Raw genomic sequence first — 22,586 nt, 5'->3', positions numbered from 1 at the left:
GCCAGCCCAGTGCACAGAACTGGGAACTATTCAGAAAAATTGACTGTACAAATCTAGGCTGAAGCGCCTGCATGTTTATTCTTTTCCGGGGGAAACATGGTTTATTACTGACACAGCCTTTCCATGGTACCTTCACGCGCGGAGCTCTCAGGCACTTAGATGGGGCTTGAGCTGTGCTAACTATTTTATTGTCTAGTCATTTGTTCCCAGAAACTTTGTCAGACAGGTCAACATTAATCTCCCCCTTTCACCAGGGTGAAAGGTGGTTAGAGAAAGGCATCGTAAACTCAGGAGAGGCAGTGACAACCCTTTCTGGGCAGGACTTTGAGATGATGCCACCACCCAGGTGTCTGGAGGCAGGGGGGTGCCCCAAAGGACCCCTCAACCATCCTTCCAGCCCCAGGATTCAGACTGAGGAAGGCTGCCACTTTGGAAGCCTCTGCTGCACACTTTGGGATGGATATGTCGGGAAGGCTGACCAACAAGAGGATCTCTCTGTCCCAAGTACAGGTCAGGTGTGAGTGTGGCTTAAGTTCACATGACAAGTTGTTGTGTACAGCTCTGGCTTCCTGATTTTTGGCACCCAAAACAGGAACTGGATTGCTCTGCCATCAGCAGTCTATTGGCAGATTATCAGAGTTTAGTCAGCAGCCGTGCTGGAATTAGAAAAACAGCCTTGCCTAGAAAGATCTCCCTGTCAGAGACTCTGACAATAGGTCCCCCATCCAGAAAGATGAGGGGGGAGCGTGCCTTCAAAAAAAAGTGCTGGAGAGGTTTTGGAACAAGAACACAATTCTTTGAGCTCAGTTATCCGAGACGGGACCCAGCTGAAGCCTAGGGATTTAGCACTCAATTCCTGGTTGCTTATGTGTAAGTAAATAATTTCATCTGCGATTTGGCAATAAAGAATGCTTTAAATCTTGGCTTTTGTGATTTGTCAGTTTTCTCCTACAGAACCTGCTCACCCATCACTGAGGTTACCAGAGGGAGTGGGGCAAGATGTTCCAGGGAGAGAACGATGTTGTGATGATGTGGTTCTCACATCCATTTTCCAGCAAGCCAGATGTCCCCTCTTGGGTGCCCTGAAACTCATGCCTGCCAGACATCTCACCAACGCTTGGAGAGGCAGTGTGGGAGAGAGAGGCCTTCTGTGGGTGGCAGGATGGCATAGAGCCTTTAGTTCCCCTCCCCAGGGACATAAGGCCACCCTTTCCTTGTGGTCTCTGATGAATTAGACTCAGCCTTGCAGGGCCCTGGACCCCAGCCCCAGCCCCTCCAGCACACCGCCTCCCACGTCACTCTGCGTACCTGTATATTTGCTGACCCCAGCCTCAGCAGCCACATCTCTGAGAGCCAGAATGCCCTGGGAGAGGTCACTGGCCTCAGGGTCCATTTCAATGAGGGCATCAGGGCCCACATTACCGTAGGCGTAATTGGCAATGTAGATAGAGTAGCGTCCAGAGCCCTGAGGAAGAAGGGAAGGAAGCGGTGAGCAGGCCCACCTTGGCTCATCCCAGAAACCGCCCCCGCCCCACCCCAGGTAGGACCGTAGCTCTTTCACAGGGTTGGGTTCTTCTCCCCAGGTCTGTTGCGAATGGCCTTGCAGGCCGTGCATGGCGCACTTCCAGAGGGGCTTTTCACAAAGGCTGCCGTGTGAATGACACTCCCGGGAGTCGTACAACAAAGCAGGCTGCTTCTCCTTCCATCCTGTTCCAGAAGAACACATCCCTCCCTCTCCGCCACAACCACCTTTTTATAGACAATTTTCTAATGTGCCTCCCTCCAGCTGAGCTCTCTCCAGCTGCCAGCCAGGGTAGCTGCTCAATAAATATTTGCTGATTGATTGATCTACCAATTCCCATTATTCTCAGTCTCTCTCTCTCCCATTCAAGCTCACTCCAGCCAAGATGACAAGCAAATTCCTGAGCCATCTCCCTCCCCCTGTTCCCACCCCGCGCTTCTTCATTCCCCTGTTTTGGTAGCCCAAGAGGCACAGATTTGCAGGGGTCCTACTTCCCTCTTCCATTCCCTTATTTCCCCCGTATTACCAGGAAGAAAGATTATATCACTTCCGTCTTTATAACACTGTCTCAAAGATTCGCTTTTCCCTTTGCATCCAGGAGCAGCCTTGGGCACCAGCTCCTCTGTGCAAGAGTCATTCTCTTCACTAGTCCAAAACACCGCTGATGAAAGACTCTTCTCTTCTGCCCGTTGTTATAATGGTGCTATTTCTTCAATGGATGACTTCTTCCCAAGAGATCCACACACTTTCTAAATCAGTTTTCTGGCTTTTCTCTCATCCTTTTCATCACTTCCCTCCAATTAATTAGACAGTAAATATTTCTTAAGCTCCAACGATGTGCCAAGTGCTGTGTTATAAATGTACTTAAGACAAAATCTCTGACTGTAGGTTGCTTATAGTCTAGTTTGAAAGACAAGCCATAAACCTAAAAGGACCTAAGAGAAACTGTTGAGCTCACGGCAATAAGACTGGTGGTTCCCTTTCCTTGCTTCAATTTCTCATCCATTGGCACCATGAGCACAATTCTTGTTCCACCAAACTGGTCAGCAACTTTATATCTTTGTGGGTTTTTTGGTGTGTGTGTGTTTTTTGTTTGTTTGGGTCTTGCTCCATTGCCCCAGCTGGAGTGCAGTGGTGTGATCTCGGCTCACTGCGGCCTCCACCTCCCAGGTTCAAGCGATTGTCCTGCTTCAGCCTCCCAAGTAGCTGGGATTACAGGCGTGCACCACCACTCCTGGCTAATTTTTGTATTTTTTAGTAGAGATGGGGTTTCACCATATTGGTGAGGCTGGTCTTGAACTCCTGACCTCAAGTGAACCACCCCCCTGGGCCTCCCAAAGTGCTGGAATTACAGGTGTAAACCACCATGCTTGGCCAATCTTTGAAGGGGTCATTTTCTTTGAGGAAGCTGATGAAGAGCCACACGAGTCTGTCTAACTGGTGGGTGAGGCCAAGGAGGGAGCTTAGAGTTTCCTGTTAGAGTCTCCTGGGTGACACAGATATATCAACAATGATACAAGCATATGGCAGAGAGCATGGACAGGATTTCCTGGGTGCCCAGAAGAGGAGCTCCTAACCCAGGGGAAGGGCACCTAACCATGGGAAGTTCCGAAAAGCTTTCCTTAAAGGAGTCTCAGGAGGGAAAAGAACCTTCCAAGTAGAGATGAGAAAGAGAAGGATGTATGTAGAGAAACTACAGCAGTTAGTTCAATGTTGCTGGAATATAAAATGCAAGGCAGAGAGTGTCAAGGGGTGAAGCTGGAGAAGGTGGTAAATTTGTTCCCTACAGATTGCTCTGCTCCTTCTCTTTTGGTTATCTGAGTCTTTATGCTGCTACCTAGAAATCTGTGCTTTACAAATCTTGCTACTCAAAGTGGTCCCTATACCAGTGGCACTGGTGACCTCTGGGATCATGTTTGAAGTGTAGACCCTCAGCAAACCCCCCCGCCCCCTGTAAGACCTGCTGAATCAGAATCTGCATTGTAGCAAGACTGCCATGTGATTCCTGTGCAAAACTGAGTTTGAGATGCACTGCTTTACAGTACAGCCTATTTTTTTTTTTTTTTTTGACAGGGTCTCCCTTTGTCACTCAGGCTCGCTGCAGCCTCGACTAGGCTCAAGCGATCCTCCCACTCCAGCCTCACAAGTAGCTGGGACTGTAGGTATGCACCACCACACCCAGCTAATTTTTTGTTTGTTTGTTTGTTGTAGAGACAGAGTCTCCCTATGTTGTTGAGGCTGGTCTTGAACTCCTGGTGTCTCAATCTATCCTCCTGATTTGGATGCCCAAAGTGCTGGTTAAGGGTTTGAGCCACCACACCTGGCCTAACAAGGTTTCTTGATTAGGGGAGAACTTTGAGAAGTTCTCAGCCATCCGAGGCTGTGCAGAATGACTGGATGAAGAGTGAATGAAGGGGCCAAAGAGGAAAGTGCACCATCACAAACCGTTCCCAACCCTACCAGCTGGCAGCAGTCTCATCAACAAATGAGCAATAAGTTCAGTGGACTGAAATTCACTCTGCCAGAAATTAGGATATTTACAAAATTCAGTTATGCCTAGTTCCTTACTTTGATTTATCAGGGGGATAAACTGACAAACACAGATGTGTTACGGTTGTAGAAGACTGCAGAAAATCACATGTGAACTTGACCACGGTAATTCTGGGAGAGCGAGATGATTCCAAGGGAAGGAAGATGTTTCTGCAGCTTTGGGGCCAGTGCAGTGGTTCCCACACTTTAGCCTACATCAGAATCACCTGGGGGGCTCGTTAAAACACACATTTTTTTTTTTTTTTTTAACATCTGGCCCCATCCCCTGAGTTTCTGACCAACAGGTCTGGGGTGAGCCATGAGAATCTGCATTTCTAACAAGTTCCCAGATGATGCTGACACTGCTGGTCTGGGAACCGCACTTTGAGAACCCTGATCCAGGGCCATTAGCCCGGGTCCTAGTCTCGGGCCTGCCTCTAACTGCTCGTTGTCCTTGGGTAAATCCCTGGCTGCCTCCAGGCTGCATCTCCTCAGATGTTAAATGGGGATCATATTCCCCCTGCTTCCTGGCAGGGTTGTTGAGAAGATTAAATGAGACAACGTATGTGAAAAGTCTTTGAAAAGATAAAAATGCTATATAAACATGAGGCATAATCATTATTGATCAGAGGACGTTCTTGTAAGAGATCAGTTTTGAGCTGGATCCAGAAAGGTGGGTGAGTGATGAGGCAGCTGGCGAGAAAGGACAAGCGGATGTTCTGGGTTTGGAGCAGAGAACGAGTGAGGGGTGGAAGGGGAGAGAACAGCACGTGGCGGAGTGGGGGCGGGGCTGAGGCATTTATGGAGCAAAAGGTCTCATACTTGAGCATGCATCAGAGTCACCTGAAGGGCTAGCTGAACCCCAGATTGCTGGCCCCACCCCTGGAGTTTCTGATTCAGTCTGTCTGGAGGGTGGAGTGGGGCAGGGCCTGAGAATGTGCATTTCTAGCAATGCTGCTGCCGCTGGCCCAGAGGCTACACTGAGAACCACTGACCAGGTAGCTAGATTAAAAGGCCTGCCCCAGGTAGGGGCTATGGGGCTAAGGAAGGATGACTAGGGTGAGTGCTGTAATAAAGTTAGAAACTTGTGTCTGCTATCATTTCACCCAGGGGCAGGGCGGCTGAGGGTTAAAAGGCATCTTCATTTTCAGACAGGCAAGGTTCAATTCCTGGCTTTGCCTGTTGCTTCATGTGTGATCAAGGTCAAGTTGCCTAATTTCTCAAAGCCCGAGTTTCCATATCTGTCAAATGGGATAGTGATGGCATCTACCTTGTTGGTGTCTTATGAGGACTCAGTAGGACGAGGGAGGTAAAGTGTGCAGCACAAGGCATGGCATGTCCCTAGTGTAAGAGGTGTTGGCTGTTACTGTTGTCCTTGCTCTTGTGTTTTCCTGCACCGTGCTGCATTACCCTCTCTCAACTTCCAGGCTGCCCTTGGCCTCTCTCCATTCCTCCCCTGGCAGTCCTCAGGCCCCAGGGATGGCTGAGGCGGTGGCTGGACTCAGAGAGCAACCCTCCTCTGCTGGCAGATTGACTGTAGGGCTTCTTTCTAGTTCTCTGAGGCCTGGGAGACTGAAGTCAGGGGCTGAGCAGGGTGTGAGCAAGCTTCTGGACTCCTGCCTCCTGTGCTGCCATGCCAGGCCATTTTTTTTTTTTTTTTTTTTTTTGCATTTCACATAGTGCCTTTGTCCTGTGGTTAAATGCGTGGGTGTGCAGATGACCTTGTTAGCACAGAGTGCATCTCTTTGTGATTAACCTGCATGCCTCTCCCTCCAGTTCTCTGAGAAGTTGCCCACGTTAGCTGAGTGTCAAAAGCCTTGGTCCTGAACGGGTGAGATGGGAAACCAGGAGGAGGCTGGGAAGAGGCCCCTAACCGTGACCAAGTCTGGCACCCCCCAGCTCCACCCCACACTCTGGGGCTGTTCACAGAGCTGCCTCCCCATCCCCTCCCTCCAGGCAGGAGTCCAGGTGGCACAGATTCAGGTCAGGCTAAATGTGGCTTCACAGCCCAGCTTGGCTTCTCTTCCCAGCACCAGCTTGTTAAGAAATAAATATTTATACCTGGCACCTGCCTTCTCCCAAGGCCTGGAGGCCCCTGCTGTAAAGATTCACACTGAATCCCCAATCCCCTCAGTGCCATCTCAATTCCAAAGTGAGCCAAGCCTCTTGCCCCCGCCCCCAGAATGGGGGCCATAGACTCTCCTGTGGCAGCCGGGCAGCAGCTGGGCCCCTGATTTAGTGATGACTGTTTACAAAGCCAAGGAGGTGGGCGGCAGGGGAGCAGGTGACAGGAGGGATAAATCACCTTTGCAGCAAGCTGCTGGCTCTGGCGAGGCCTGCTGGGACCCAAGCCTGGGTGGGCGGCTGCCCCCTCCTTGGGCAGATGGCTGCAGCGGCTCATGCCCCTTCCCACTCCATCTTTCCTCCCCGTCCAGTTTGGGTGGGGCACCTCTGTGTAGGGTGCACTTACAGGGCATGAAAACGTTGGAGGAGCTATTGATGAACTAAAGTACTTGTATATTGAGGCAACCCTCCCCTCACCTACCTAGGAACCCCTCCATTGGGCCTTCATTTACTCCGTAAATATTTACGAAGGGCCCCACAGCTCAGTGCCTGGCACACAGGAGGCACTTAGTAAATGTTCGTTGAGTGAATGAATGCAGGCAGGATTTACAGCTAGAAGAGGTGGATTCATATCCTAGCCACACCACTCAACTGCTTTGGGCTCCCATGCAAGTCACTGCTCCAAGCTAGGCTTCCATCCCCACAAGTGTCCTGAGGACACAATGATCCCTTGGCTGGCTTCCTCACTGGTTTCTGGGAGGGCTGCATGGGAGACAGGATGTGAAAGGTACAAAACAATGCATTCTGCAAGTCTTAGTTGTTGGTATTTAGCACCCAATCTATCCAAGACACTGTGGGAGCTGCCACTCTGTCAGGGGATGTCTACACAGTGGCTCCTCTCCTGGCTCTCACATGGCTTCTCCCCAGGTCCCCCATGCACCCCTGCACTCACCTTTCTGTCCACACAGGCCACAGAACGTCCGGCAAAGAGGCTGGCCACCCCACGGGCCACGTTGACCTCATCACTCAGAATGTCTTCCCACCGGTTATTGCGGAACTTGAACAACTTGTCGGTGTATGTGGCCACCCCTGGAGAGAGGAGGAAAGGGAGGGCTGGTGGACAGTGGATCAGGGTCTCGGTTCTGATCTCTGGGTATGTCTCATGGCACCTGCCACAAGGTTCTTGGGATGGGAGGAGGATGGGTCATCTGCGGCAAGGAGGACCTCAAGCAGGTGAGACTCCTCTGTGTTTGGGGAGCACTCAGATGTTTCCAGTTGAGGGAAGAGACTCTGAGCCTCATGAAGATGGCTGGCCCAGGCCTCAGGAACTAGGGAAGAAGTGCCACTGCTGCAGTGTGACCGAGATGACTCTCAGCAGCTGGATTTCATGCCCTGCCCCGTTCTCCTGCAACAGCATCAAGGAGCTCCTGGGACTGCAATACCGTAATATCCAAACTCAACCCAAGATGACTCTTTCTCCAGGTGCTGTCCCTACATTCTCTACTGGATCGCAGGACCTACCTGATTTGGGTCTCAGAAGAAATGGTTCTGGTTCATGAGTAGGTTGCAGTCCTCCCTGAGGAAGGGGCTGGAAGTTGAGCTCTGACGGGGTGAGAAGTGAGGGGTTGTTCTGCCTGGGGTGTGATGAGTTTGGGCAGCCCTGGGAGGCCCCTGGTCCCAGGACTGGGGAGCCCCAGAAGGCAGTGGTTTTCACCTCTTTTGGATTACTGGCCCCTTTGAGAACTGGAGGGAGGTGAAGGACCTTCAGCTCAGGGAGTCGCAGGTTTGCACCACACAATATGCCATACGTCATTTCAGGTCTATGGCCCTCTGGAGCTCGTTCGTGACTAAGAAGCCTTGTTCTGGGGATGTGGGAATAACTGCTGGTGGCTGAGGCCGCAAGCCCATTCAAGTGACCACTTGAAAGGCAGAGCTCTCTCCTCCACCATCACCCTTAGTTAATTTCTTGTTAATGCAAGACCCCGAGTATTCATAGTTTAGGGGGGGCCTCGTTCTATCCCCTGGGCTGGAGAGGAAACACAGGGAGAGGAGCAGCTGAAGGAATCGGGGAAGGTGAGCTTGGGGAAGAGTGGGCTTGGGGACAGAACCCTGAACTTGACTGTCTGGACCAGGGAGAAGGCAGGAGGCTTAGACTGAGGAGAGACAGCATGGCGCAGGGGCACCAAGAGCTCAGGGTGATGGAAATGATCTGGAGCCCCAGCCTTGGTTCTGCTTGGATTCCACTTCTAGGCTCCAGACTTGAGGTGCGCTGCCCAGTATCTCTGAGCCTCGGTTTTCCTACTTGGGAGCGGGGATGATAGTAGTTACAGAAAGTTTACTGTGAGGAATAAATGAGATGATGCACACTAAAGGTTTGAGATAGTCCCCCCACCAAAGTGGTAGCTATTTTTCGACAGAAATGATTTTTCTCATGTTATAGATGAACTACTTTCCAAGGTTCTTTAGAGACATCAGCCCTGCACTGCAGGGGTTCGATGAAAACCAGTGATTCTGTGAGTGGGTGTGTGTGAGGGTGGGAAGTGTGTGAGTGTGAGCATGAGCGAGAGTGAGCATTGTGAGAGTGAATTGTGTGTGTGGATATGTGAATGAGTGAGAATGTGCAGGAGTAAGAGCCAGTGTGAGTGACAGTAAGAGTGTGTGAGTGGGCTGGGCACGGTGGCTCATGCCAATAATCCCAGTACTGTGGGAGGCCGAGGCGGGCAGATCACTTGAGCCCAGGAGTACTAGACCAGTCAAGCAACATAGCAAGACCCCATCTCTACAAACCACCCCCCAAAAAAATTAGCCAGGTGTGCTGGCACATGCCTGTAGTCCCAGCTACTCAGGAGGCTGAAGCAGGAGGATCACCTGAGCCCAGGAGGTGGAGGCTGCAATGAGCTGTGACTGCGCCACTGCACTCCAGCCTGGGTGACAGAACAATACCCTGCCTCAAAAAAAAAAAAAAAAAAAGGTACGAGTTTGTGAAAGCAAGTGTGTGAGAAAAAGAGTGAGCATGAGAATGAGTGTGTAGGTGTGAGAGTGAGACAATGGCTGAGCATGAGTGTGTGTCAGCATGAGTGGGTGTGTGAGTGTGTGTGGTGAGTACACGAGAGTAAGAGTGTGTCAGAGAATAAGAGTGGGCAAGGACGAGTGAGTGTGAGAGAGTGGGCATGAGTGAGTTGAGAATGTGGGCATGAGTAAGAGTGAGTGTGGGCATGAGTCAGAGTGAGCATGAGTGTGACCATTTTATTATCGACGCGATGCATGACAGCAAAATGATACGCGTGATCCGATTATTTGATGTGCTTTATTCTTATCAACGATGGTCTGAACCAACGATTATTCACGATGTTCGTCGACGAGATAAAACATTTATTTCGCAAAGATTATTTATTTTTGTGATCTGATTTACGACGCGATGCATGACAACGATGCTTATTTACGATCAACACCGATGCCATACCTGCTGATGCATTCTCAACATTTACGATGCGATAAAATGATGCAAAGATTTACGTGACGCAAAGATGATGTAAACGATGACGATGATAAAATGATGACATTTATTTAAAACATTCGATGCATCGATTTAATGATAAAGATGACATTTCGATGCATGATGACATTTGATGGGGCGATGCGATGTACCCGATTTGATGCGATAAAATATTTACGACGCGAAGATGATGTACCGATATTTACGCGATGCGCAGATGACATGATGCGGGGGGGCGGGGTCGAGCGGAGGAGGGGCGAGCGCAAAAGCAACATGGCGGAGTGAGTGAGAGTGAGGATGAGTGTGGGCACGAGTGAGGTGAGTGTGAGCGTAGTGTGTGAGAACAGGCAAGTGTGTGTGTGGAAGTGAGCAGATGAGCGTGAGTACTTGTGGGAGTATGCATAGGTGAGGGGAGTGTGTAAGTGACCCTCGACCCCTCAGGTGGCTCCACCCAGGAGAGAACAAAAGGTTTGGTCTCTGAGGGGTCCTCATGCTGCGACCCCCTGAGACTGCAGGACCCACAGGAGCAGAAGCATCATCGGTGGGGTCTGGAGTTGGCCCAAAGGGTCCTCACCCGAGAGCAGGGAACCGGCACCCTCTCTCCTGCCTTCTCTCCAGAGAAGCCTGACCCAGGGAGGAGGAAAAGTCCCTTCCGCTGAGTGGAGGCAGACCCAGGAGGCCTGCAGGGCTTGCAGATGGAGGCTTCAGCACAGGCCCATTTCTGTGGAGCCCAGAAGGGACCTGCACAGAGCTGCTGTGGCCTGGATGCACATGGGGGAAACCGGGTTGCGGATTACCCGGACAAAACCACAGGGCCCCGACCCAGTAGACCGGAGTCGCGTTCCACATCTGAGGCTCGTTAGCTGTGAGGCCCGAGGTCTTGGTTTCTTCATCTAAAAGTTGTGGATAACAGCTCTGCCTCCCTCCCAGCATCGTTGTGGGAATTACATGAGAAACGCACATGGAGAGAGTTCAGGGGCAGCTCTGAGACCCCAGGTCCACAGCCCCTCCTCAAAATTCCTGGGAGTCAAATGTGTGCAGGAATTTACATATTTTTCCTTCAGATTTTGGAAAGGTAACACAGTGCACACACCGTTTATTACATAACACCCCCAGCAGGGATGGAGGCAGCACCCTGTAATTAAACACATTAATATTTCTGCAGTGAATTATATGAATATTCACCCTAAGTGGGATAAATAAAGCCTATAAATAGCTCAGATTAGCCCAGGACAGGTTTTGCTATCAATTGAATTTCCCACAAAACTTAAAAAATGGACTTGAAGTGTTCAGAGGGTTCTGGATTTCAGGGCTCTCGAGAAGGGACTTGGACTTAGGCCACCATCATCATGGCTGTTCTGGAGGCAGTGGCAGGCTTGCTACTGCTTCCAGATGCCTGGGAGCCTCTGCAGATAGCCCCTGCAGGCTTCCGGGTCTCCAGCCCTCACCATCAGCAAGCAGCCCTTGCCCATCTCTGCCCAACCAGGGCCCCTTTAGATGCTGTACCTCCAGCTAGCATCATCCCTGAGATGCCTGGGTCACACTCCACTGAAGCCTGGGCCGGCATGGAGTCGGGGAGAAAATGGGTGTGGCAGCTGGGGTTCTGCAGAGCTCTGATGGACACCTCTGGATTCAGTGAGAGAAATTTCTCAAGCTCCCAAGTTCCCGCCTTAGCTATCTAGAGGAGAAACTAGGTCTAGGGTGACTCTGTCCCCCTCTGTTTGACTTCTCACCTCCAGTTCCTCCTGTCCACCTCAGGCAGAATTTCCCAAAGTGTGCTTTGTGGGACTCTGGTCTCTATGAGGAGCCTGGAGAAAGGACTCTGTGATCATGTGAGCTTGGGAAAGACGGCACACTCACCCACCTCTTGGAGATTCCCCCTGGACATTGATCTATTAGAACGTCAAGAACTCCTGCAATGAATTACCTGTTTAATTTTATTTAACCCAGCCTTTCCCAAATGTTCCTTGGCCATGGAACCCCTTTTTGTAGACCACCTCGTAGCGCCCTGTGTAACTGGTGCTGTCCTTAGCAAGTTGCTGTCCTAAGGTGCTGATGTCTGGTCAGGCTCAGAGCTTTTCAGCCGGAGGTGTTAGGGCGCCTGTGCTGTTGGCCTCTCCCACTCTTCAGCCTCCTGGCTCCTGAGCTCAACAGGGATGCCCAGAAGAATAAACTAATTAAGGTAAAATGTGCAACAGCCATGCAGAGCCTTGTAGATCATAAATGGGAACGGCAAAATCAATGGCAGCCCTTCTGCAGGCAGAGGCCCGGAGGCCTGGGCGACAGGAGAGATGGGAGCCCGTGATTTAGGAAGAGCAAACGCTCTGGCAGCTGCAACCTGGGTAATTAGGTGTGTCAGGAAGACAGATAAACAGCGAGCTGTGCGGGTCGATGGCACAGGCAATAAACACCCAGCACTGGCCCCTGGCCCATGTCAGCATGCAGTCCTGCCTTCTGGCTCCTTGTAGCTGCACAAGAACTGCACTCTGCCCTGGGGTCCCTCATAAGAGGGTGGGGGCAGCTGTTTGGGAAGAGGTGAGGTGAGGAAGAGGAGCAGGAGAGAGGTATTCTCTTGAGTCCCCTGGGGAAAGACACGGAGAAGGTAGAGGCCTGGGAGAAACAGGGGGGCATCTGGGGCAGGGCAGGGGGCCCTTGAGTCACAGCCCCCATGAGAGGCAAGTCTGGGGATTCCCATTTCCACCCCGATTCTGGCATCTTGGCATTAAAGGAGCCTTGAAGGTCTCAGAGTCCAGTAGAACCACCATTTGCTGCCAGGAGGCCAGAGGGAGGGGTCTGTGGGTGAGGCTCAGGTGCCCACCATGCCCTGCAAGGGGCCAGGTGCTACACCAGATGCCGTGGGAGGCCAGGGGAAGTATGCCTTTGTCCCTGACTAGGGGCTTTTAGAGTCCACCCACAACACCAGGGACAGGTAAAGGAGATACCAGGAGACAGCCATGAAATGAATGATACTGCTATGTCTATAGCACTTGCCAGGTGCCAGGAAATTCACATATATTCACTCATTAACCCTCACCACAAACCTCAAGGTGGGTACTATTTTCATGATTCCTTTACACATGAAGTGCCTGGGGCATGAGAGAGAAGGGGAATTTCCTAAGATTCCATAGCTGGCAGAGCCCAGCAGGGCAGAATTGCACAGTATGTCGGGAAATGCCTTGAAATCAGGATGGAAGAGGTCGCTGTGATCAGGGAGGGCTTCATAAGGGAGGAGGCACCTGAACTGAGACTGAAGGGTCAGAGTAACAACAGCACTGCACTCTACAGTTTAGGCAGGATGGCAAGAAAAAGGCACAGAGGGGACATTGAGTTTGCCTGGAGAGGGGGGTTTGTGCAGGTGGAGGAGGAGAAGCATGGCAGGGTGGGGGAGACCCAGTACTGAAGGCAAAGGGGCCATTGGTGGCTTCTGATATGGGGAAAGTCACGGGAATACAGTGTTTCTGGAAGATTAAGTTGGCAGGGGAGTGAAGGGTGAATGCACTAGTGAGGGAGAAAATGCAACGAGTGGCCACTTTTGTAGGAGCTCAGGCTTGATCAGGATGGGGAGGAAGCACCGGTGCAGGAGGGGTTGGCTGAGTGTGGCCGGCAGAGTGAGGGAGCTGTCCAAAATGTGGAAACAGTGACCCAAGCAGGGATGCTGAGCTCACTGGCGGTGAGCAGGAGCCTGGCTTCAGACAGTTTTGATTTAAAGTGACCACAGGGTGGCCAAGAGGTCACTGGCTATGAGGCATGACTCCTTACAGAGTAGTGAGTCTGGAGCTAAGGAGAAGGGAAAGGCCAGGCCATAAACAGGGTCGCTTGAGTCCCGGGGAGAAACCACATTTGGGACAGAGAAGGAGGCATCAGAAGACTAGAAAAGGGGAATAAGAGGGCACCTGGAGCCACTGGGAGCATGAGGTTGTGTCATAAAGGATTCTCCCTAAGGATCACTGGATTGGAATGCCTCCTCCCCAGGGGGCTTTCCCCACCTGGGAGATGGTCTGTCTCATGGTCTGGTATTGGTGGTAGAGAGAAGGGTGCGCAGGTTTTTGTGGCAAGACAGAGGCCTCTGCCTCCAACCTCATTCATCAGGCAAACAGCAGGGCTGGGGAGGTAGCGAGCAACATCGCTCCCTCTAGGTGGATCTTGGGCAACTCATGAACTTGTGTTTTTCTGATCTGTAAAATGGAATGAGAACGGCCACCTATTCATCAGGTTGTTGTGAGGGTTAAATTAGATAATGTACGTAAAGTGCTGAGAACAATACCTGGCACATGGTAAGTTAAATACATAGTAACAACACCATCACCATCACCACCATCATCCAGGAAATCACAGCACATGACCACAGCAGATCCTCAACTCAGGAGGCAACTGTAATGTTAAGTATAAAAGGCTTTATAAGATTTAGTCAATGGAAAACCAGCAAGACAGTGATGGCTCCAGGGGAAGAAAGAACACATTCAGTCAAAGGACATTTTCAAAGAGGAGCCCAGGCTGTGCTGGGTCCCTGATGTAAATGCTGACCCCAGCCTTCCTTCCCCCATCCCAAGGTGAAGAGGGAAACCTGATCAGCTCCCGCCAGGCACTTTGCCCACATCAGCTCCTTCAGTGCTCTCCGCAGCAGTGCAAGGAAGGTGGAGTCTTCATTTCACAGAGAGAAACTGGGGCTCAGAGGGTTAGGTCATTTGCCTAAGGTTGCACAGCTGTTGTGAGGTGGTCTGTCTGTTGCAGAGCCCCCTCTCATGTTATTAAAGAGCTGGGTCACTCATGGGAGGCAGTCCCAGATCCCAAGGGTCCTTGTTAGGACCATGGGAATGGCCTCTGGGGTCCCATGTTCCGTATTGTGCTGCTTTGGCCCATGCTGGGAGAGCTGCAAATCAGGACTTTGCATCCAAGTAAAATCTGGCTGGGGGATCAGGAGACCCTAGAATCCATTTTAGGACCTAGAGAATCCTAGGAAAAGAGGGTGGAGCCATAGGGCCATACATCTCAGACTTTGCTGGGTTCAGGAAGCTCCTGGAGATTAAATTCAGATTCTGGTTTCGGAGGTCTGTGGTGGGGCCTAAGAGTCTGCATTTTTAAGAGCGCCTAGCTGATTGCCATGCTTATGGCCCATGCGTCACACTTGGAGTAGTGAGGTGCAGAATATCTGGGTACAGTTGGAACTGGGACTAGGTGGAGGAGCTGCCCGACCAGGGGTGCTTCTCTCAAGATCAGTCAGCTCCTCTGCTGTGAAGGCAGAAGAGGCTGGAAGTACCACCCATCCAAACACCCTTCTCTTTATCGAGGTGACTGACGCTCCTTCTCCTCTCTAAGAAGTTACAAGAACCTCTGCTGAAGGCCTCTTTAAGTATGACACAGAGCCCCCCCCAAAAAAGTGATAAATCCAAGTCCATAAAAATGAAAATGTTCCACATTACAACATCCACCAAGAGCAAAGACAAAAGAAAAAAAAGACAAACAAGGGAAAAGGATCTTCAACTTGTTCTATAGACAAAGGGCTAATTCCCTAATTTATAAAGAGCTGTTACAACTCAATAAGGAAAAGACCAATAATCAATACAAAAATAGGCAGAGGCTATGAGCAGACAAGAGATCCAAATATATAAAAATCTTCTCAGTCTCCTTCATTTTAACAAAAATGAAAATTAAAACTGTACTTAGATATCATTTTTTCCTCGTCAGATTAGCAAATACTGTAAAAATAGATGAAATATTGTGTTGGGGGTATTGGAAAGTGCTTGCTTGCGTATTTGGTTGATGGGAACGTCCTGAGCAGTGGCCCTAGGAAGGACAATTTGGCAGTGGCTATGAAAACTACACATGTATATTCATTTGAGGCAGTAATTCTATTTCTACGAACTCACAAACATGCCTGCAATTGTGGGAAATGGCATGTGGTACAAACTTACTCATTTGGTAGCATGCTTTGTAAGGGCGAAAGGCAAAACCTGACTGCAAGTAATCTTTCATCAATAGAAGACCAATTAAATTAATGGCACAGTGGAGTACTATACAACCATAAAAAGAATGAGAAAGCTGTCTGCGTACTGCCATGAAATCAAATCCAAACTGCATTGTTAAATGAAAAGAGCAAAGAGTGGAACCATGAGTTGGGCAGGCTGTTTATGTAGGAAGGAGGGAGACACATAAATTATTTGAGCAGTACCCCACACATAGCAGATCTTCAATCATCATTTTGTGGAACTGAATGCATGAAAATACATGAAAATCCTGCAGGAGCTCACAGTTCACACTGAGCCATCTGCTACCCATGCTTCTGTTCGTTACCCCAGGCCAGCCCATGTGGGTGGGAGTGCTCAGGGCTATTCAGTGAAGCAGCAGGGGTGAGCTAGTGTGTGATCCCCCAGGGGATGGGCTCTGACCAGGAGCTGCAGAACATCCTAGGTTCCTGGATATGGAGGTGAGGTATCGGCACCTGCCTCTTGTCCCCCTGCGTCCTACACACTCTCCTACCTGGTTTCCCTGAGTAGTGTTGCCTGAGATGCTACTCAGTGGCTTGTATTTTTCCAGGCTGGTGAAGCCATAAGCTGGTTTCCTGGCCCAGGCCGTCCTGGGATGGTGGTCAGTCTTCCTCCTTCTCCTTTCCCTTACCCACTTGCCAATTCTCAGCCCTTGACCCAGGCCCACTGGGCCCCTCATCTGCATGGTGTTATACTGCGGTCCTTTTCTCTTTGCTCCCACGGTCTCTCCTTCCCACAGGCCAGGAGGAAGGCCTGTGGACCTCTGCCCATGACACTTTGAGTGGCTCTGGCTTTCTTCAGAGCCACAGGACTAAAACGGCTATTGTGTAGAGTGCTTATTAAGTCCTGGGCACTGTAATAAGTGCTTTCCTTCACTATCTCAGGTGTTCATTCAAAAATATGTATTTAATGCTTACTAAGTGACAGGCACTCCTTTGGATCTGGACTATAGCAGTGAACAAGACACTCCCATGGAACTAAGACCCTAGTAGGAGAGATGGACAACAAACAAAAAATCGCTTATTTTCAGATAGTGGTCAGTACTGTGAAGGAAAATAAAGCCAGTTAAGTGCACAGAGGGTAATGGAGTTACAATTTTAGATAAGGGGCTCAGGAAAGATCTCACTGGAGGAGGGGCCTGAATGAAGGAGTGAGCCTGGAGAACATCAGTGGGAAAAGCGTTTCAGGTAGAGGGAACAGCAAGTACGAAGGCCTCAGGTGGGAAGGCAGTGAGTAAGAGGAAGAGTGGAGGAAAGAAGATCAGAAAGGCAACGTGGGTCACATAGGAGGGGTGCTGTAGGCGATGGGAAGGGCTTTGGATATGGAGCCACTGTCGGGAATTGAGCTTAAGAAGTTGGCGTAATTTTAGACGAGGGAGTTGAGGCTGAGAGAGGTCAAGTAACCTGTCCAAGGTCACACAGTAAATAAGGGGCAGACCCCAGGTTTGTACAGAATGACTCCCCCAGGATGTTGTTGGAATGCAGGGTGCTCACCCTCTTCCAGGAACTCCAATGCTACCATCCCAAAGGCTGGCCAAGGGAGGAGAGAGGGACCATGCTTCCACAGGTTGCTCCAACATCCTGGAACATGCCATGGGCACAGCCAAATGCCATGGGCATGCCTGGGCTGGTTGGGGGTCCCTGGAGAGTGGGCAGGGTGGCAATGGCTAAGTGCCATGCCAGTTGGGCCCAAGGAAGTGCTGACACGGCACAATGTCCCTGCTCCACACCCCGCCCACTGCCGATGAATCAATGGGATCACTCAACTGAAAAATGAACTCAAACCCACAGACATCCCTGAAACCCATAGAAGGTGGCCAGCACTGAGGCTGCTGGGCACTGTTGCCTTACCCCCCACCCCGGGGGCCGGCTCCGGCCTCTCCCAGTGCACACTTATGCCCTCGATCTCAGGAGCCCAGGGCCTTTCTGGTGCCTCCACTGTGCCTGCCTTTCTTGACTTCCCTCAGTTGGCAAACCCTCTCTCAGGCCCAACAACTCACGCCTGCCTGTTCTTCCTGGGATTTATTTATCAAATTTTAACTTAGCTCTTAGGATGTGTAATGTCTGACTGGGGCCGAAGGGGGCCACAACATGAACGATACAAGGTTTTGCCTTCAAGGAGCTTACAGTACAGGCAGGGCATTGGGAGAGGGGACTCAGATACCCAGAGAAACGCAACGCAAGGCTGTGTTGAGGATAGAGTGTAAACTTCATGAGGGCAGGATTTTTGTGTTTTATTCACTGAAGCATCCTCAGTCCCTAGAATAGTAAGTGCTCAGTAAATATTTGTCCAATGGATGAATGCATTAATAAATGAGTAGGGTTGTTGTGAGGCTGAGCATGAAACCAGCGTGATTCTGAGGTAGTGGCCTCCCACCTTGGTGTATGGGGAATTGCCTGGAGGTCTTTACCATCTGGTGACTGCGTCCCACTCCTAGAGGTTCTGATGGGATTGACTGGAGTGCCGCTTAGCTGGGATTGTTGAAAGCTCCCCAGGTGACCCTAATGTGCAGCCTGGGCAGGGAACCAGGGCTCTGGGATTCACAATGCAGCACTCTAAGAGCATGGGAGGGGCTGCTGCTTCAGAGACACCTGGTGGCTGCCACAGCAGGTGCTCTGTGCTTGGTGAATAGGGGATGGTCTGTCCCCTTCCTCTGGCATCTGCTTGCTGAGCCCACACTTCCACAGTTCTCCTTGCTCCAGCTTCCCAGCCTCTGGGAGACTTCCTGGGGACTCACCCCTTCTGCAGGCATCCCTTGACACTGCTCCCTTTCTGACCTTGTCCCACATTAAAGAGTTGATCAGCCCATCAATTAATTGTGTCCTAATCCAATCTTGGCTTGGCTGGAGAGAGGGCAGTAAATCCAGCTGCATAATCATGCCCTGATATTTGTGTAGGGATAATTACTATCTCTCAGGCCTCACTTGGTGGCAAGATGAGATGAAAACCCATAAAACACCACTCAGGGCTGTGGCTCATTGTTTCTTGGCTGCATGAGGCTGGCTGCCAGCCAGACAGCACTGCCTGCCCCTGCCCCTGGCATGAGCCCTAACCTCTTCCCCTCCCATTCATGCAACTGCAGGACTCAACATCAGGGGCAGTCTAGGGGCTGGATCCTGGCTTGGGCTCAACAACCAATAACGGTAAAGTCGTGGCTCAGGGGAAAGCCAGTGTATATGTGTCAGGGTGGGGAGTGGAGCACAAGGAAGGTGGTCCTCATAGCCAGGCAGTTACCGGCCTCCAGGAGGTTGGGAGGTCCAGGATGATGACTGCTCAAGTCTGAACCACAGAGCTTCATCCAAAGCAGACCCGAAAGAGGGCTGCCTTCTGGAGGAGCCCACTGCATATTCAGCCTGGCCCCACAGGGACACAGGGCCCTACATCCCTCACAGTGTCCCTCATCTCGGGACACTGTGGCCTGGGACTTCCACAGAGATGTTACAGCCCCACAGGCCTGGGCTGAGATCCTGAGATCTGAGCCTGAGAAAATGCAAGCATCAGGGGTGGGAAACCACCTTGATCTGCTGCCACAAGGGCACAGCCCCCAAATCATGAGACACTGAGCAAGCACTGCAAGCTAGGCTGTCCAAGAGGCAGTGAGGACACAGGGTTGAAGAAAGCCGTAGAGCATCTTGATTAAGAGGATGGATCTGGAGTCAGACTCCTGGGTTTGAATCCTGGGACTTACAAGTTGCGTGGCCTTGGGCAAGTCAGGTAACCTCTTTGTGCCTCAGTTTCCTCAATTGTACAGTGGCATTTACCAGTACCGAGGTGTGTGAGGCCTAAATGAGATAATTAATGTAAATGCTTATGTCAGGGTCTGACACACAATAGGTGCTACTTAAGTATTAACTGTTATTATTGTCACTGTCATTTAGCCTTCTGGGCATCAATTTCCCTCATCCATTCCTTAGCACGCAGGACCTTGTTACTTAAAGTGTGGTCTCTGACCCAGAGGCATCGTCATCATAGCCTGGGAGCGGGTCAGAAGTGCAGGGTCTTGGCCCCACCCAGACCTGCTGAATCAGTCTGCATTTGCACAAGACCTCTAGGGGATTCGGATGCACACTTCAGTTCGAGAAGCTCCTGCAAGAAAAGGCTCCATGAACTCAAGGTCTCTCTTCTATACAGTTGTATCCTCAGCACCTCTAGGCTGGCATAGTGTAGGTGCTTGGCAAGAATTTGGGGAGAGGGGTGAGGAGGGCTCACATTAGGAGGTGGTGGTGGGGATACTCAGTCTGAGGGAGAGCCTCGGTCTCTGCTCACCCTGTCCATCTCCAGGCCCAGAGTTCAGGAGATGAGACCTACAGGCTCAGACGCAAGAGAAGAAGTCATTCTGGGACCCAGAGAGGTCCTGCGGCAGCAGGGGGCAGTGCCTAGGGGGACGATGACAGTTGCCTGAGAAAGGGCCAGGGTTCCCACGGCCCTCCTCAAGTTGGTGCTGGGAGGGAGAAGATGGGAAGCAGGAAAAGACCTGGGCCCCAGCCCTTACCCGAGAAGGCGTTATTGGTGTTGAGGAAGTAGATCTCCTCCCGGCCGTCGCCGTCGATGTCGCAGGCTGTGACCCCGATGGCGTTCCCCTGCCGGTCCCGCAGCGCGTAGTAGGGTGAGCTGCGCTCGTCGACCGCGATGTTCACCAGCCGCTTCTGGGCCCGGTCATACTTCAGAACCAGGTTGGGGCCATTGTACCTGGAGGAGGAATGGGGAGGGGATGCTGGAGAGGAGCCGCTGGGCCCACCCAGTCCCATCCGACCAGTACAATGGGTTGGGAGTCCTCCCGGACACGCTATGAGGCAAGTCAGCCCCAGAGTGTTCCTGGGGAACCCAGCCAGCCTTGCCTCACGGAGCCCTGAGTGTTGGATGAGTGTCCCTGAATCAGATTTGGGCTCGGGTGCAGTGAAAGTCAGCAGGGGCCATGTGGGACACCATATAAGCAGCTGGGTGGTGGAGGGAAGTGGGAACCACGGACAGACCCTTCCCACAGGCTCCACTGAGGAAAACAAAGAACTGCCTGACGCTCATCTTGCCCATTTCAATGCAAAAGGCACTTTCACATTTATGATCTCATTAATTTAAATTTAACAATCAAGAGAGGTAGGCATGTATTAGTAACCCGTTTTATGGATGAGGCAACCGGTGAGGTTTATCAGGGAAACTGAGGCTCAGAGAGGCTGAATGCCCTTTCCAAGGTAACACAGCCTAGGAAGTGTCAGGTGCTGGGAGTTGAACCAAGGCCCTTTCTATCCTGAGTCCCGAGTCCCTGTGTGAATGAGCCCTGGAGGAGCAGGAGACTTTGTTGTTGAGGTTTGAACAACTCTCCTGACAAAGTCACCGCATTTAAACAGAGGGATGAAATTAGCCTCTCAGTTGGGAGAACACGAACATGTCTAAAGTTATTAGATAGACATGCTGGATCTTTTTCTAAGAACTCAAGACAAAAGGTTAAAAGCCATCACTACTTATCTCTCCTCTGTCTCACTCTCCTGCGCCTGCAACTCCCTCCTCGCTGTACTGAAGCCCAGGCACGTTCTTGCCTCAGGGACTTTGCACTTGCTGTTCTCTGCCTAGGATGCTGTTCCTCCAGACATCCACACCACTGGCTCCCGCCTTCATCTCCCTTAAACCTTTGCCCCCCTGTTCCTTCTCAGTGAGGCCTTGCCTGCACACGCTCCAAAAATTAGCAACCACCCCCACCACTGCACCACCACCCTGTTCTCTATCTCTCACTAATGCTCTCTTCCCAGAGCTCTGACCAACAGCTGACAATTCCATATTCTCATTTATCTCTTCCTTCTCTGTCTGGTCCTATTAGAATGTCAGCTCCATGAAGGCAGAACTTCTCGTCTGTTTTGTTCCCCAGTGCCTAGAACCATGCCTAGCATTCAACAGGTGCTCAATAAATATTTATTGGCTAATTGAATGAATGAAAGCTCTGAGCTCATGTCTGAATCATAAAAACTCAGGTGTCCCATGGTCGATTTCTTTGCATCACCCTCCCATATGGAGAAAACAAGGGCCCTGCAGGAAGTCAGCGTGCCCAGGGTCACACCCCAGGCAGCACAGAAATGAATGTCTGAGGCCTCTTCCTGCCCGCTGGGAGCACCAGCTTGCCAGGTTCTCCCAAAGAATGGAACAGACCTCATCTACAGGGTCCCCCACCTCTTCCTACGTTTCAGCCTGAATGTGCACATTCAGAGGGAAATGCAGACACTGGCTCCGGAGGGCCCCCAGCTGGGAACACCCAAGGAGGGCAGGAAGAGCTCTCCAAGGTCTTTGAGAGAAATCACTTCTTTCTTTCCTGAAACAAATCCAGTCTGGCCCGCTGCACCATCCCAAGATGCAGAAGCCAGCGAGGTTTAGGGGATGCTGAGCAGCTGGCTGGGCGCCTTCTGGCCCCCACAGGGTGTGAAAGGAGAGATGGAGCTCCTGGGGGCTGAGTCAGCGCCCGGTGATGGGAGGTCGCGCCTTAGACACCTTGACGAAGAGCGTCTGAGGGCTGCATGTCCAGGGTGCAGCATGACCTATGGAGATGTGTCTAGCCAAGGGCCAGGGGAGACAAGCACTTGGGTTCCAGAACTGTCAGCAGCTGGCTCCAGTGCTCGGGGACAGGAAGTGCCTGTGAGGGCTGAACACGAGTCTTGCAAGCCTTGGGGTCTTCTGCTTTTCCATCACTACTGCACCTTGTAAGACGGCTGTATTTGCGGAGTGCTTGGCCTTGTTAAAAGCACCCTCACATGCACGGTCTCCCTTGAGCCCCACACCATCTCAGAAGGAAGGTAGGCAAAGCATTTTTCCAGAAAAGGAAACTGAAGTGAGGTCCAAGTTTACACAACTTGTTAGTGGCAGCGCTGGGCCTCTGTGTCTTCAGGGTCCAAACCCCAAGTTCTTTCCGTACTGCCTATGATGCCAGCACTCTCAGGCTTGTTCATTTTTCCCCCTGGCTGCCTCCCACAAAGTAGTGCCCCTGAGAAATGCCTGAGAATTTCATGGA

At 51.2% G+C, this 22,586-nt stretch overlaps 1 protein-coding gene across 2 annotated transcripts in view; it reads right to left on the bottom strand.

Moving 5' to 3' along the window:
• CRTAC1 (cartilage acidic protein 1) overlaps positions 1-22,586 on the bottom strand; it is a 164,453-nt gene that overhangs the window by 50,467 nt on the left and 91,400 nt on the right. For both annotated transcript variants that reach the window (XM_003904095.5, XM_009215109.3), the window contains exons 3-5: positions 20,088-20,284; positions 7,068-7,204; positions 1,309-1,465 (exon numbers count right to left, since the gene is read on the bottom strand). In XM_003904095.5, the coding sequence (XP_003904144.1) occupies positions 1,309-1,465; positions 7,068-7,204; positions 20,088-20,284 (491 nt within the window). The remainder of the gene's footprint in view (positions 1-1,308; positions 1,466-7,067; positions 7,205-20,087; positions 20,285-22,586) is intronic.

This window comes from Papio anubis, chromosome 11, assembly GCF_008728515.1.
Source record: "Papio anubis isolate 15944 chromosome 11, Panubis1.0, whole genome shotgun sequence".
Taxonomy (NCBI): Eukaryota; Metazoa; Chordata; class Mammalia; order Primates; family Cercopithecidae; genus Papio; species Papio anubis.
Note: the sequence above shows the minus strand (reverse complement) of the source record. Positions and strands in the feature narration are given on the sequence as shown.